Consider the following 16,144-nt stretch of genomic DNA (forward strand, 5'->3'; position numbering starts at 1 on the left):
AAGTTAGATTTTTATAGGGGAATAAAAGTTCGATCTTAATTCTTATGAAAATATTCCAGGAAATACTTACCTGCAAGCGATGATTTCCTTTCCCATTTAATTCAAAAGATATTTTTATACAGTTCAGAAAATTAGAAATACAAATAACTAAAATACAGCAAAACAATGAGTTTACTGTTCTACATAAAGAAATTTATACCAACCAACCTGATATGGAATAACCTTGAGTAATTTGAAGCCAAATCTGGTCTATCCTTCAGTCGGCGCAGTAGGTAAGGAAAAAGCAAAACGTCTTGAGGCGTGAGACCTTGATGCACGTTAGACATGGTGTATACACTCTGCGGAAGAGTCCATTCCAGCTGTCTCCTTCGTCCACCACTACTGCCAACCACTATGATCTAAGCTCCAAAGCGAAAACAAAAATCAAAAGAATTTAATCAAACAAGAAAAAATGCACCTCTCTCTCTCTCTCTCTCTCTCTCTCTCTCTCTCTCTCTCTCTCTCTCTCTCTCTCTCTCTCTCTCTCTCTCTCTCTCTCTCTCTCTCTCTCTCACTAGCACAGACGTATGCACACGTAAAAATACACCTGAACGTTGACTTGGTAAAGTTATTGTGCATCACATGAACAAATCGTAATTTTTAACCATAGACAAATAGATTTTGAAAGAAGCTTGACACATCTAAAAATAACCAAACTCTAATACCATTACTTATACTTCGGTCAGAAAATTAATAAAATACATATTTCAAATAGCTACATAAAAGATAAAAAACAGAGGAAGAAAAGATTAAATTAGAAGATAAAAACACGTCACAGAAATACATATAGGAAAAATATACAGAAAGGGAAAAATTTGAACGAAACTAGCAAAATGTGGCAACAACAACTGGTGACTCAAAGTTTTAAATGTATAAAGGAATAGATTGCTTAAAAATACAAAAAAGAAAAAAATACAAATAAATAAAAAGATGGCACCCTTCAAATCAAAGCTGACAAAAGGTTTCAAGTAAAGTAATGTATGATTCTGACACTACATTACCATTGCCGCAACGGATAGATTCATACATACAAATAATTTCAAACAATAATGCCAATATAATGCTACGGAAAGGAGCTCATATTTCTTACATATTGGTAGATCTTTAACATCCTTCTTTAACAGTTTTTATATAAAATAAAAAATGGAAAAAACACGAAGCCATAGTTATAAACAATAAATTTAAGAAGATAAAGGTCAAACCCCTTATGTTAACTACTTACAACATAAAAAGCCGGGATTTAATTTGTGTCACAGTTTTTTTTTTTCCCAGAACAAATGGGTGGGAATTCACAAAGCCATTTCAGAACCTTATCAGGAACATCCCATGAGAACAAAACTATAAATGGACAATTAATGGTATTCCCATATTACTCTCTCTCTCTCTCTCTCTCTCTCTCTCTCTCTCTCTCTCTCTCTCTCTCTCTCTCTCTCTCTCTCTCTCTCTCTCAGCACGTAGGCCTCTGCATCTTATATGTTCATAATTTCTCATATAGTTTATTTATTTCCTTATTTCCTTTCGTCACAGGGCTATTTTTCCCGGCTTTTGATACTAGGATTGTAGTTTAGTTAATAATAATAATAATAATAATAATATAAATAATAATAATAATAATAATAATAATACTGTAATAATAATACAAATTATAATAATAATAATAATAAAAAATAATAATAATAAATAATAATAACAATAACAGTAACAATAATAATAATAATAATAATAATAAAAATAATTATAATAATAATAATAATAATAATAATAATAATAATACTAATGTGTCTACCAAAAACATACCCTTTTCAAGGATCTCAAACATGCCAAAGCAAAAGGTGAATTTATTCTAAGGAATTCTAAGGCAAGTACGACCACTTAAGAGCTGTTATAAATTACGCGATTACAAAAAGTGAATATCTGAAAGAGGCAAATGATAATGCCCAGTCAAATCAAACTATTGTTCTCTAATTTTGGGTCGTGCCACAGCTGTTTGTACCACAGTCTTCCACTGTCTCAGGTTAGAGGTATCTTGCTAGAGGGTACACTCGGATACACCATTCTATCTTATGTCTCTTCCTCTTGTTTCATTGACGTTTTTATAGTTTATATAGGAAATATTTCTTTAAATGTTGTTGCTGTTCTTAAAATATTTCCTTTTTCCTTGTTTCCTTTCCTCACTGGGCTATTTTCCTTGTTGGAGGCCCTGGGCTTATAGCATCCTGCTTTTCCAAACTAGGATTGTAGCTTAGCAAGTAATAATAATAATAATAATAATAATAATAATAATAATAATAATAATAATAATAATAAAAAGCCAAGTGGTATGTCACTGTTCATACAAGTTTCCTAGACCAGGGTTGGATTCCCGGCCGGTCATAAGCTATTGACTTTGTATGATTTTTACCTGGAGCTCTGATCCTGAGGTCGTTAAGAAAATCCAGATATTTAAAGTATCAAAATATATGGCTTATTTGAATATATATATATATATATATATATATATATATATATATTATATATATATATATATATATATGCAGCCACTCTAGTGGTAGAGGACCTATATGGTTTGAATGATCGGGCAAATCACAACATTGTACTGCAAAACTTTGACCCCAAGAGAAAGACGGCTGCCTTTTTTCCATGGTACCATTAAGATGCTTAGCGTTCCATACCTCTTTACTCATCGGCCATAATTCATTTTAGCATCATCCGGATTGTGATATCTGTCAAATATTCTCGATGTTGCAATGAAAAAGCGTGAAGGTATGTTCCTTTTTTTAGGGGGGGGGGATGGCGGTTGGGAGTCCCTTATCTAGTTTATACTCTATTATGTTTATTAAGAATACGATCAGAAGGGTAATTCATTATCAAGAAAAAAATGTGTACCCGATATAATTTATGATACAAAATATAAATCTTATCCTGTTAATTCCTAAATCAGAAATGCAACTGTGAGTCCAAATGTTTCTAAAGAGGGCTATCAAACATGTACAGCCACATGGTGATAGGTTAACCCAGAACAATATTTTGCCAACCATTATTTCTACATGTGTTATAATTGAAATCGTGTTTCCTAAGGCATCCCATTAGTACTCGTAGGGAACGTTTGAAATCAATGTAATTAATGTAATGAAGATTAAAAACAACTACTTATCACATATAATGTATAACAGTTCTAGTTATACAAGCACTTGTTATTTACAAGTTTTCATAGTTTATATATGAAAGATTTATTTCAATGTTATTATTGTTCCTAAACTTCTCATAATTTTTCCTTATTTCCTTTCCTCAATGGGCTATTTTCCCTGTTGGAGTCCTTGTAGCTTAGCAAGTAACAATAATAATAATAATAATAATAATAATAATAATAATAATAATAATAATAATAATAATAATAATAATAATAATAATAATAATAATAATGTAAGGTATGTATTGATAAGTGAACAAAACAAGATTGATGCTATTACTATGGGAAATAATTAAATTTTGGGAGTTTGATTATGAGCCACCAAATATTGACCATGAAGCATGATGAACTTACTAAACAACAGGCTTACATTCATAAACCCCCTTAAATGTAAGTGATAAAGCTCAGGTTACTATCGAGGCAGTTATGGTAGCAACAAGAAACATTACTAGAATGAAGTAAATGGTTGAAGGCAATTGATAAAGATTAAAAATACACATATACACCAGTTGTATGTACTCTTGGGGCATAGTCGTTCTTCTAGAGATTTCATTAAATGTTAAAGCACAAGCCATATCAATTGCTTGAGGTCTCCCTCTGAGCATTTTTGTCATGTAGCTGAGGGGTTTACAATCCCGTTTCCAGCATCTAAAATTGTAAACTACATAGATCGTAAGCTCCTTGGGTACTCTACAGGCGTGACTTTTTCTTCTCAAGGTAAGTTATTTGGTTTGGTTTTCTGTAAACTTTCAGAAATACTTTTTTTTTTAAATGGTGTATCTATTTTTACTTCATTAGTGATGATTCTTTTAAGGATATATCTTCTCATATGTTGGCTATCCCATAGTCCACAATGAGAGAGAGAGAGCTATATCTTTGTTATGTTTATTCGAGTCCTGGACCTATATGCAGAATTCAGATATTTTCTTCCTTTTAATATCTTCTTTACCGTTCGAGGAAGTAATGATAATTACAAGGTGGAGAATGCTAAGTATTCCAGTATTGATAGTGGGGTAAAAGAAAAGCCAGGAATGCTGGAGAGAATATTTAGACAGCAAAGCAGATGAGGCTGACAAAAGTATGAATTCAGGAAGTAGCTATGGTGTAAGAATTGCTCATAGAATTATAAATGAAATTTCTAATGGGGCAAAGAAGTATATGCCCATCCAAATGAGAGATGGATCTGTTATAACAACATAAGATGAAGAAAGCCAAGGTTGGGAGGAACACTTTAGTGAGGTCATGAATAGGAGATATGAAGGGAATAATTTGATAGATATACCTGAAGCTGAGGAAGACCAAGAAGTGACCATGAAAGAATTCTGTGTGTTTGAAGTCCCCCCCCCCAAAAAAAAAAAAAAAAAAAATAAATAAATAAATAAATAAATAAATAAATAAATAAATAAACTCAAGAGGTGGAAAGCCCCTGGATGCGATGGAATAAATGCTTAGATAATATTGGCCGAAAATGAAGTAACTCCCGGAATACTGGCAAGATTATTTTGAAGAATGTTGCGTGAACAGGCAAAGCCTGATGAATAGGAGCTAGGAGTGTTGGTAAAAATGGACCCCCCAAAAAGGAGACCTGACTGATTGCAATAATTACCGAGGCGTCACACTTACATCAGTTATCATAAAATTATATAGCATGCTCATTCCAAAAAAAAACTAGAAAGAAAGATTGTTGAAAAGCCGAGAGATGAACAAGCAGGATTCAGAGAAGGTAGAATTTATACTGACCAATTTTTTTCATTTTAAGACATGTGGTACAGCAATGTTTAGAGTATAGAAATCCACTTTTGATGGCATTTGTGGACTATGAAAAAGTTTTAATAGTGCACCGGACAATTTTGTGAAGAGTTTTGCGTTATTATGGAGATCCTCTTAACTATGTAAATATGATTAAGTCTTTTCATGAGCATGGCAAATGCATAGTTAATATTAGTGGAGTCCTATCAAACGAATTTCCAGTGAACAGCAGAGTACTCCAAGGGAATGTGTTGTCATCTATGTTGTTTATCCTCCTCATAGATTTTGTAAGGCATAGAACAGTTGGAGACGGTGGGGAAGGACTGGAGTGGATTGGTAACAGGATATTAGCTGACCTACAGTATGCTGATGACGCTGTCCCTATTAGCAGAACACTACAGGACTTGCAATGCTTGCTTACCAGAATGCATGAAATATCACATGAGGTTGGGCTCAAGATAAATAGGAGAAAGGCAGAAATGATGAAAACGGAATATGCAATGGAAAATGAAATACCATTGGAAGGAAAAAGGATTAATGAGGTGGAATCATCTGAATATTTATGAAGTAAATACCGGGGCTCAACCCTTATCCACAATATGGTCTAATTATTTGCTTACGTAACCAAACTGACGTAAGTCCTGCCACGGATCTTCTCACTTTTAAAAAAAGTGACAAGTTGAAGCTCAAAACCAGTCGCGCAAGACGTGCAGAAAATGCCCGCCATTCTTTAATATCCTCATGTACGACAACGAATGCCAATTAACCTGTCAGCGGTCACATCGTTGGCTCGGAAACCACATTACGGTGGGCCGAAGCTCAATAACATGATCGTGATTGTTGAATAACCTCGTTTAGGATACCTATAACCCATTAACATGTCAGCGGTAAGCCATTGATACTGAAATCATATCACAGTCGGCGAAGCCTTAAGACGTCAGATTTATATCATGTAATATCTCTGAACCGTTAGCTGAAGGCTGGGCTGGCTCTGAATGCCAAATACTGATTTTGCTCTTATTGATACCATATTTATAAAACGCAAGTACTAAGGCATATCATAAAATTAGTTATTGGTGTTAAACATAATCTTTCAAAACGACATCCTCGTACGAAGCTTTGGTAAAAAAAAAAAAAAAAAAAAAAAAAAAAAAAAAAAAAAAAAAAAAAAAAAAACAGGGCAACGCTAGCTCTGAAACTCCTGGTAGATATTATATACTATGAATGTATGTATATATGCACACACACACACACACACACATATATATATATATATATATATATATATATATATATATATATATATATATATATATACACACACATATGAGGCCCTTTACGTTAATAGACATAGGAGGAGATGATGATATACACATATATTACACCAATGGGATGAATTCCAGCTAGTGAATTTCAACAATTTATCCGAAACCAACAAAACAGGCACGAAATTTAATCTTGTGTAACTAGAATCGCTACAAAATGCAAGAAATCATCAAAGGCCATAATTAAATGCAATAATACAAGCATTAAAACAAAACTGACCTCACTTCGACACACACACACACACACACACACTGTATGGAAAAGGAAATGAAACATTTTAATATGTTCCTCGTTAAGAGAACAGTAATTCCCCAATTAAACATTCTTTTACTCCAGGGTAAGCATAATTAGAAGCCATAAAACCCAAAAAGGTCTTGAAACCAATGAAGGAAACCATGAACTTCATAAACACTTAAGGCTATGTTATCTAACACGGGGTGGAAAAGCTTATTAAAAACACACATAAAGAAGAGCTTTCAACCGTTACAAAGTTCCCATAAAATTTAAAAGGAACCTCTCAACAAAAACAGCTTACGATGCTAAGTTACGATACACCCCTTCCAGCAGGTTGCAATCGACCGTGGCTGGAAGACTAAAGTTTATACCGGGGATAGAAAATTCTTTCAATATGTTTTGATGATAACTAAAACATATGAATTTACTCAACTAAAATACGCCCTCCCTTCTTGTAATTCCATAGTTAGGTCCCTTACAGCTTTAATGAAATTATACATTTAGTTAGTGTTAGTGAATTGTCTATCATCCATTTTCTACTTACCTTCATTATTATCATTACCAGTGTACTCGACTAGGCAAAAATGGCGGCTAAATATTTACAGAGGTATGAGCGCGCGAACACACACGGTTCAACCGTTGCCACCCCTCCCCACTTCTTAAATACAACACGGCAGTTTGGGAAATTTGTGGGAGATTGTCGTTTCCCAAGTGGTTGCGTCTCAGAGCGACACGATATATATATATATATATATATATATATATATATATATATATATATATATATATATATATATATATATATATATATAATATATATAAATACATATTATATATTTAATATATATATATATACATATATATATATATATATATATATATATATTATATATATATATATATATATATATATATATATATATATATCCTAGACATTTGCTGTTCATTGAATAGGGAAGTTTTACCATCTAGTTTTATTTGGAAGGTCTTGCTATTTCAAATCATTTGGCAAGTTCTTATGTGATAACTATTTTACATGTGTTGTAGTTTCTCAAATTTGTTGAGCTTTTCTTATAGTTTGACATGTGTTAAGGATCCTGATTCTAAATATATATTTCAAGATTGGTACAGCATTCTTGTACTTGTGAACTTATTACTTTTACCTGGAAATATATATTATTTCTGATCAATATTGTATAGAAATATGATTTGAGGTAAACAATATGTAAGGAAATAAGAAAATACAATAAAGTATGTTATTGTGAAGTTAAAAAAGCTAAAACATGGGTTCCGACGTCCATGTGTTGATCAATACATTTTGGATAAAGTTTTGGGGAAAAGTTTGAGAAATAACAGAATGTGCTAATACATGCATGTTTAGTAAACAGAAAAATTAATGTTTGGCCGAAAAAAGGGTAACAGATCCTGAAGAAAGTTTTAGGCGTTTATGAATGGTGATGTATGGGAATAAATGGGCTATTAACAAAAGGCAAGCGAGGGTATACGTATGCAAAAAAAATTTTAAAAATTAAATGTTATTTTGAAAATTAAAGCAACAACTAGGATTAGAAATGTCATGTATTTACGGCATTAAATGATGTCACAAAACCATACGAAGTGAGGAGGTAACCCATTGATACTAAGAAAGATGCGAATCATAGGAAAGGTTTCTCGAAAAATAACTGTGAAGAAAGTTGTGAAGATCAAGATTATTCTCAACGGAAGATAAATTAGTTCAATGAATATGAATGAAATAGCAAAATTGAAGTGGAGAGGAGTTACATGTGTATTATGCACGTTGGTCACGTGTAAGAATGGTATACATACAACAAAAGGAAATAAAATGTTGAACAAAACTAATAAGATTAAACCAGGTGCGTTGTGATAGTTGGTCATGCACTGTAATTGGAAGCATGCAGATCAAAAGAGTTAAACGAAATTACCTCAATTTCTCAATAGTGCAGTGAAAGTGCATCCCGACTGCGGTGAATGGTACAATACATGTAATAAGATAAATGCATTGCTAATCAAGCTCATTTGTAGGTGCAACATGCGGCTACGTGGATGTGTTTTAAATTATATGACATAAGAAGTTCATTCTTAACTTTGGTTAAAAGACTGTACTTATTAGTGAGAGGTACCCTATTTTCCTATGGACCAAACGTTTTCATGGTAAACAATCTATAAAAGAAGGCAGTATACAGTACCATTAAATTCTCTCATAAATTAAAGAAAATTGAGTCTATTCGGTTATTGATTATATTGTTTGTATATAAAACAAAGGGATGCATATTCATGAGCTGTGCTGATAAAGGGAAAGTATGGTAAAGAAAACAAATCGCTGATGGTTACACAGATTAAAGACCGATAGCCATTAAATAAGGTAAGGACTGGCGATTTACACTGATGTCACTTGTAAATTGCAAGAATACTTAAGTTTGTTAAAGTTTATAAGTATTTCCACGCAAGTTGCTCACTTTATGGACTTATACTTTATTGACACATTTTTTTCTAGCGACATCACATTTCAATTTAATAAAGGATTACCAGAAGAGCCTAAATATACTGAAAAAATTACGTTTGCAAAGTTTCTGTAGGATTGTCACAACAGGAACATCATAACAGCAGCAACAAAAAAAAGGTAATAAAAGTAGTTATAATAGCAATTTAATTCATCGTTGTAACAGTAGTAACATGAGCAAATCCAAAACAATGACAAATTAAGGTAGGAAAAAAAATGTAACCAAAATTAATACTCAAGTTGCTGGTTCATTTTAACTCTTACAAATGGGAAATAAAAGAAAAAGACAAAATTGAGGGAAACTAGAAACGAGTGACTCGTGTATCTTAAGATGTTTTCTAACGTCCCATCCAACAGGTCAGAGGAGGAGAAGGAGAAGGAGAAGGAGAAGGAGGAGGAGAAGGAGAAGGAGAAGGAGAAGGAGGAGAAGTAAACGAAAAACATTAGTTGTCTACTTTTCTAACGAAAATCGCTTTCAATTTTCTAGTTTATTTTCATGGAAAAAAAAAACGAATGACCTTTACAAATGTTATCACGAATTAAAGAGCTTTGTTATTCAAATAAGGCCCTTCAAACTGTGCAATCAGCAGGTATTCTGACTTCCTCTGCGGGATTTTGCATCTCAAATAAATCATGAAACGTAGTTTCACATTTTCAAATGCCAATCCAGTAATCCCTATATGTTGGTGAAACCATAAAAAAAAAATCTTAAATACAATAAAGAAACTGTAAAATTTTATTTATACTGGTTCTATTCAAGTCCAGATAATTTGAAAGGATGTCAAGAAAAAAAAGACGGGACTATAAACAGAGCTTCATTTGAATTTATATTAAGAAAACTACGCTTAACCAGAATGGCAAAGAGCAATAAAGATAATGGAATACTCTCCTATTCACAAGGCAACTGCACACCTGTAGTTCTATTTTAAGGGGTGACACCAAGTGAGATTCTCATAAGAAAAACATCCTTTCTAGTATTTAGTCAAGAATATAATCCAGACAACGACTAACCTGGTCAGATCTTCTTACATTGAGAGAGAGAGAGAGAGAGAGAGAGAGAGAGAGAGAGAGAGAGAGAGAGAGAGAGAGAGAGAGAGAGAGAGAGAGAGCATCCTTAATCAATTAACACACAAAAAGCAGCCCACACTCCTAAAAGGAATATACTGTGGATGTGCCTAGGCATGAAAATGAATTGTTTGAATTTGCATCATAATAGGATTCGGCTTTACCATTCTCACTTCAGAATAAAAGCGGGTATTTCACTCAAGCCGCAACTGCATGCAATATAGGAACCCGTCAAAAGAAAAATTCGAGCTTCAATATCGTATCTTATCGTATCCAAGACTTCAATCTGTTAAAGTTCACCCTCGTAAATACAAAAGCATATCAATACTACTTGGGCGCAGAAAAAAAAAAAAAAAAAAAAAAAAAAAAAAAAAAAACTTTAATAATTTGACACCATTTTCATGAATAAAATTATCCTAATAACCTCTTTGAAACGAGAAAAACCAATAAAGTACAAGAGGGGAATAGGTGCAAAATTTTCTTCTCACCTTTATATGCTGTTGATTTAGGAGCCAGTCTAACCAAGAGGTTGGACTCTGCAGAAGATGTTCTCGTTGCGAGTCGGGAAGCGACATGAGGTCCATGTAATCATAAACCTGAGGAGGTAGAGAAATTGATAACAACAAAAAATTAAGATAGCATATATATTACTAGTGTATGCGACCCGTCAAAAATTACAGCTAAATATTTTTATAGAAAGGCACACACACACACACCTCTCATCCGGGTATAAATGCTTCTTCTCCATCTTGCCCGAAGGACGGGGAGAGCTGAGCTTAACCGAAAAGAAATATATGTAAATATTGATATGTACAGCCAGACACTTGCTCTTTATTATACAGGTAAAAAAAAAAAAAACACACACACACACACACCAATTAATGTTACATTAAATTTAGCACGTTACCAGGTTATTATAAACTCTTTTCCTTGTTGAAAACTCATTCCAGATTTACATATCTAAGCATTTATATTATTATTATTATTATTATTACTTACTAAGCTACAACCCTAGTTGGAAAAGCAGTATGCTATAAGCCCAGGAGCTCCAACAGGGAAAATAGCTCAGTGCGGAAAGGAAAAAAGGAAAATAAAATATTCTAAGAAGAGTAACAACAATAAATATCTCCTATATAAACTATAAAAACTTTAACAAAACAAGAGGAAGAGAAATAAGATAGGAGAGTGTGCTCGAGTGTACCCTCAAGCAAGAGAACTCTAACCCAAGACAGTGAAAGGCCATGGTACAGAGGCTATGGCACTACCCAAGACTAGAGAACAGTGGTTAGATTTTGGAGTGTCCTTCTCCTAGAAGAGCTGCTTACCATAGCTAAAGAGTCTCTTCTACCCTTACCAAGAGGAAAGTGGCACTGAACAAATACAGTGCAGTAACCCCTTGGGTGATGAAGAATTGTTTGGTAATCTGTGTGGTCAGGTGTATGAGGATAGAGGAGAATATGTAAAGAATATGCCAGACTATTCAGTGTGTATGTAGGCAAAGGGAAAATGAACCGTAACCAGAGAGGAGGATCCAGACGTTATTTTCAAAAGTAACAATATTCGTGATAAATTATGAAAACACAGACCAAAACATATAATAATTTGGCTTAGAATATAGATTACAAGAGTACGCTGTATATACAACATACACTAATCTTCCTTATATTACTACCTGTAAAGAGGACAACAGAATAGCAAGAACTCAATTTCTAGAGAATCACTTTGTTCCTTTCTATTTTCATCCCTCAAAGGAAACAAAGGTCGGGCGAGTAGAAAGCGAAAATTTTCTAAGTCTTCCGCAAAACAATTCTAGTTCCTCAAACAACTCAACTAGGGACATTTTATACTACTGAAAATACAAATAAATTACATTATAAATTCCTGGGGTATTTCAAAAACTAAATATCCATAACACAATTGCCTTTCATATGAACTTTAATAATGAACACAAAATACAATGATATTTTCATTTGTTTCAGGAATCTTAACCAATTACACTCTATTATTCTAGTTGTCTCTACAATACACATTAGATTAAACTGTCGAATACCTTTTGCATGGATCTTTGATATCTTAATAACCTGGTTGGGAATGCAGAAAGTAATAAAGCCAAGAGCCCCAATAAGGAAAACAGCCCTGAACGAAAATAAACATAAGTAACGAATAAACAATAAAACTAGATTAATAAATAAATAACAGATTTAGATAACCGTGTAACAGATAAACAATGAAGTGAAACTTATTTCGACCCGCTTACATAAACGGGTTGTGGAGTGTGTAGGACCAAGAGTGAACTTATATACTTCAAAGGTCGTTCATGAATGGCAGAGGCAAGGAAAACGACAATGCCATAGCGACTGACCATGATCTGCACCCAATATAAACCCCTCTCCATCAAGCTATGACAAAAGAAGGCTAGCAATGGCTGCTGATTACTCAGCAGGTAGACCTCTCGGCTCTTCCAAATGCCCCTTCTCTAGCTCACAAGGGTGGTGAGGTTGCAGACATTACTAAAAAGTATCGAGCTTGAATGTGTCTCGAACTCCCAGCCAACAAACTGTCATGTAGGGGCGTTTCCATTAGGCTACCATGATATTCTAAAATCTGGTTACTACTGGAGTAAAAGTACTATACATTGCTGTGTAAAATGGAGCGCTATAGAAAAAAATACTGTTCGAATTAAGTACATACCTAACACACCGTGGAGAAAGGTATAGCCTTTTAAAATAGGAACGCAAGGATGATTAGAATTATGAAAAATAATACACAGCATGCACGATGAACTAACTGATCGAATGTGCAAGGTATCAACATACTGATCCGGAATAAGGATTAATACCTTACATTTTTGTCCAACAATATAAAATGAGAGTCAACTGCTGAAGACCAGGCTAGAGGAATGGTACCAGTTTGTGCCATAGAAAATCTACCAATGTTCTTGGACGGGTTTCAATTCATGTCCGTCTCAGCGGGGAGTCACCAGAGATGACACTGGTCCATAAGATGTCTTTGCGCTGCCATGCTGAATAAAATACTTGGAGAGAAAAAAAATAAAAATAAAGAAATATATATCCTTCTGTTCAGTTTTTTACTGCTTCTACATGGCCCTTTCACTTTTTTTCTTTTTTCTAATTTTTTTTGTGTTCCATACTTGCTCTCTGAATTACCAAACACTCGTTGCTCGACATTTCTTCCTTAGTTCACATTTACCATCTGTCACTTATATATGAAGGGTCGACATAGAACATTCATACATTTCAACTCTGGCTCGCATACACAACAAATCGGCTTTCGTATCATTTGCAATCAACCAGTTTACTTCTTTGATTATCCTTTTCTGTGACTCGCCTCTTTTCTCATATTACTATTTTCTGTTACATTTACTCTCAAATACCAAAAGTACTTTTATTATTGTCATCAACGTTCCTTGTATCCAAGTCACGACCTCTACGTCACATCCACTTTTAATTTTCTCATTTTACTAACACCTAAATCCTTCGTAATTCTTTGAAGTTTCTTTTCACTTACTCAAAGCATCACTGTTTCATCTCCCAACTAATACCCAAAAAACACTCTTAATTCATAACTTATTTCCTGTCCCTTATCTGACTTATCTTACCACTCATCCCATAAAAAATACCATAGAGACATTATGGTATTCACACATCTGTGTATCAGACACTAAAAAAAATCCTCTTCTGGCTGCTTATTCACACTAGCGCTACGCGAACTTGTAATTACTATCAACAACATATCTAAATCTTCCATATCTATTCGTAATTAGCGGATCAAAATAGTGTTCTTTACAAATTTTAACCTACAACCTCAGCTCATTGAATCTATCCCCTGTATCATATAAGCTTTATTTAGATCCCAATACAACACCTTCATATATTTTATTTACTCATGCATTTCCCATACAGTGATCTAATCTCAGACAATGGTCTAATCTCATACAATGGTCTAATATCATGCGAGTAACAAACACATATTTCACATATCCTATTTCCAGTAAATCCAATAAATTTTCTCATTACTCTAACTGAAATTTTACTATATATTGCTGGCGTAAGGATAATGTTATTTTTCTTTTTACCTCTATCAAATTTACCTGTAAAGAAAGGACAGTTATTACTCCAAACCTAAACTTCTTGAAATTCCTCCATTCAAACTTTTAGTCCTTCTCTATTCTTCGAACTCCTTTTACATCTTTAAACCCGCTTTCGTGCGCAATCTTAATCTTATAGTAAATTACACCATGAACTCATTAGTTATAGACTGTTTCTTTACATTCTCTCTCTCTCTCTCTCTCTCTCTCTCTCTCTCTCTCTCTCTCTCTCTCTCTCTCTCTCTCTCTCTCTCTCTCTGTGGACAATTGAATTTATTTTATGCCGGATCTCTCTAATTGCTTCTTAACCTTACTCTCCTCAAACCTCAATTACCTCCCACCATTTTACCTCTCACTTAATTATAAGGCTGCCTTGTTCTTCCTCTCTTTACCTTCTTAATATCTGTTCTATACTGAAATTGCACTAACAACAATACTTCACTTTTTATACTACCGCTAGAGAGTTAGGGGGTCCTTTGACTGGCCAGACAGTACCATATTGGATCCTTCTCTCTGGTTACGGTTCTTTCCCTTTGCCTACACAGACACCGAATAGTCTGGCCTAGTCTTTACAGATTCTCCTCTGTCCTCATACACCTGACAACACTGAGATTACCAAACAATTCTTCTTCACCCAAGGGGTTAACTACGGCAATGTAATTATTCAGTGGCTACTTTCCTCTTGGTAAGGGTAGAAGAGACTCTTTAGCTATGGTAAGCAGCTCTTCTAGGAGAAGGACACTCCAAAATCTAACCATTGTTCTCTAGTCTTGATTAGTGCTATAGCCTCTGTACCATGGCCTTCCACTGTCTTGGGTTAGAGTTCTCTTGCTTGAGGGTACACTCGGGCACACTGTTCTATCTAGTTTCTCTTTCTCTTGTTTTGTTGAAGTTTTTATTGTTTATATAGGAAATATTTATTTTAATGTTGTTATTATTCTTAAAATATTTTATTTTTCCTTGTTTCCTTTCCTCACTGAGCTATTTTCCCTGTTGGGGCCCCTGGGCTTATAGCATCCTGCTTTTCCAACTAGGGTTGTAGCTTAGCATTTAATAATAATAATAATAATAATAGATTACCCTTTCATTTCATCATCACGACATGCTTTGACTTCATTTCATCTTGCACACACATCGATAATACAACGACACAAGACATGAAAAGAACCCAAAAGGCAAAGGCCTACAGATAGCGTAAACCACGACCACACCAAATCCCGAGGTCATGACCTTAGGAGGCCTAGAGGAAACCGTGGGGAAGTCATTCGGCATGAGGAATTCATATCTTGTCGGCAACACCGCCAAATCTAGAATGGGATGGCCCAACCAATCAGCGCTCACATATCGTATGACGTAATCTAGAATGGTATGGCCCAACTAATCAGCACTCAGATATCGTATGACGTCACTATTTTTGCTGTTTTCAATACAGACAAAATGGCCGCACCAAAGAAGTTTTCACCTGCACAAGTGTCATCTTATGACCAGCACAAAACTAGCTTAATTTGAAACATTTAAAAAAAATGCCCTATGCATCCCTGGCAATTGACCTTGTCTAGAGGTCCACAACAGGCTTGTCGTGACCTTCTACACCTTACATTTGAAGAAGGGTTTGTGTTCGTGAAGGCAAACTTCAACAAAAACTACTTTAAAACAGAGTCAAATTCTCTATAGCCCTGACTCAGGCCTCGTATTCACTTCTACATTTTGTTGTCAACTTAAATGCTGTATTTATGACAGGGAGATGCTAGTATATTGTCAGACTGGCCTTTGGACAAGTACATCACTGATAATTCAGTAGTGAATGTAACATCGCTAGCTGAGGTGACAGCTATCAAAGTTGCAATTAAATGGAAGCAAACACAATCTTTCAATATATTTGGTAGTTTGACTGAAATTAAAAGTTATATAT

At 34.2% G+C, this 16,144-nt stretch overlaps 1 protein-coding gene across 1 annotated transcript in view; it reads right to left on the reverse strand.

The window, feature by feature from the left end:
- LOC137657113 (uncharacterized) overlaps window positions 1–16,144 on the reverse strand; it is a 225,475-nt gene that overhangs the window by 6,314 nt on the left and 203,017 nt on the right. Inside the window, exons 12-13 of the mRNA XM_068391475.1 lie at window positions 10,613–10,720; window positions 208–398 (exon numbers count right to left, since the gene is read on the reverse strand). Of these exons, the coding sequence (XP_068247576.1) occupies window positions 208–398; window positions 10,613–10,720 (299 nt within the window). The remainder of the gene's footprint in view (window positions 1–207; window positions 399–10,612; window positions 10,721–16,144) is intronic.

Source organism: Palaemon carinicauda, chromosome 18 (assembly GCF_036898095.1).
Source record: "Palaemon carinicauda isolate YSFRI2023 chromosome 18, ASM3689809v2, whole genome shotgun sequence".
Taxonomy (NCBI): domain Eukaryota; kingdom Metazoa; phylum Arthropoda; class Malacostraca; order Decapoda; family Palaemonidae; genus Palaemon; species Palaemon carinicauda.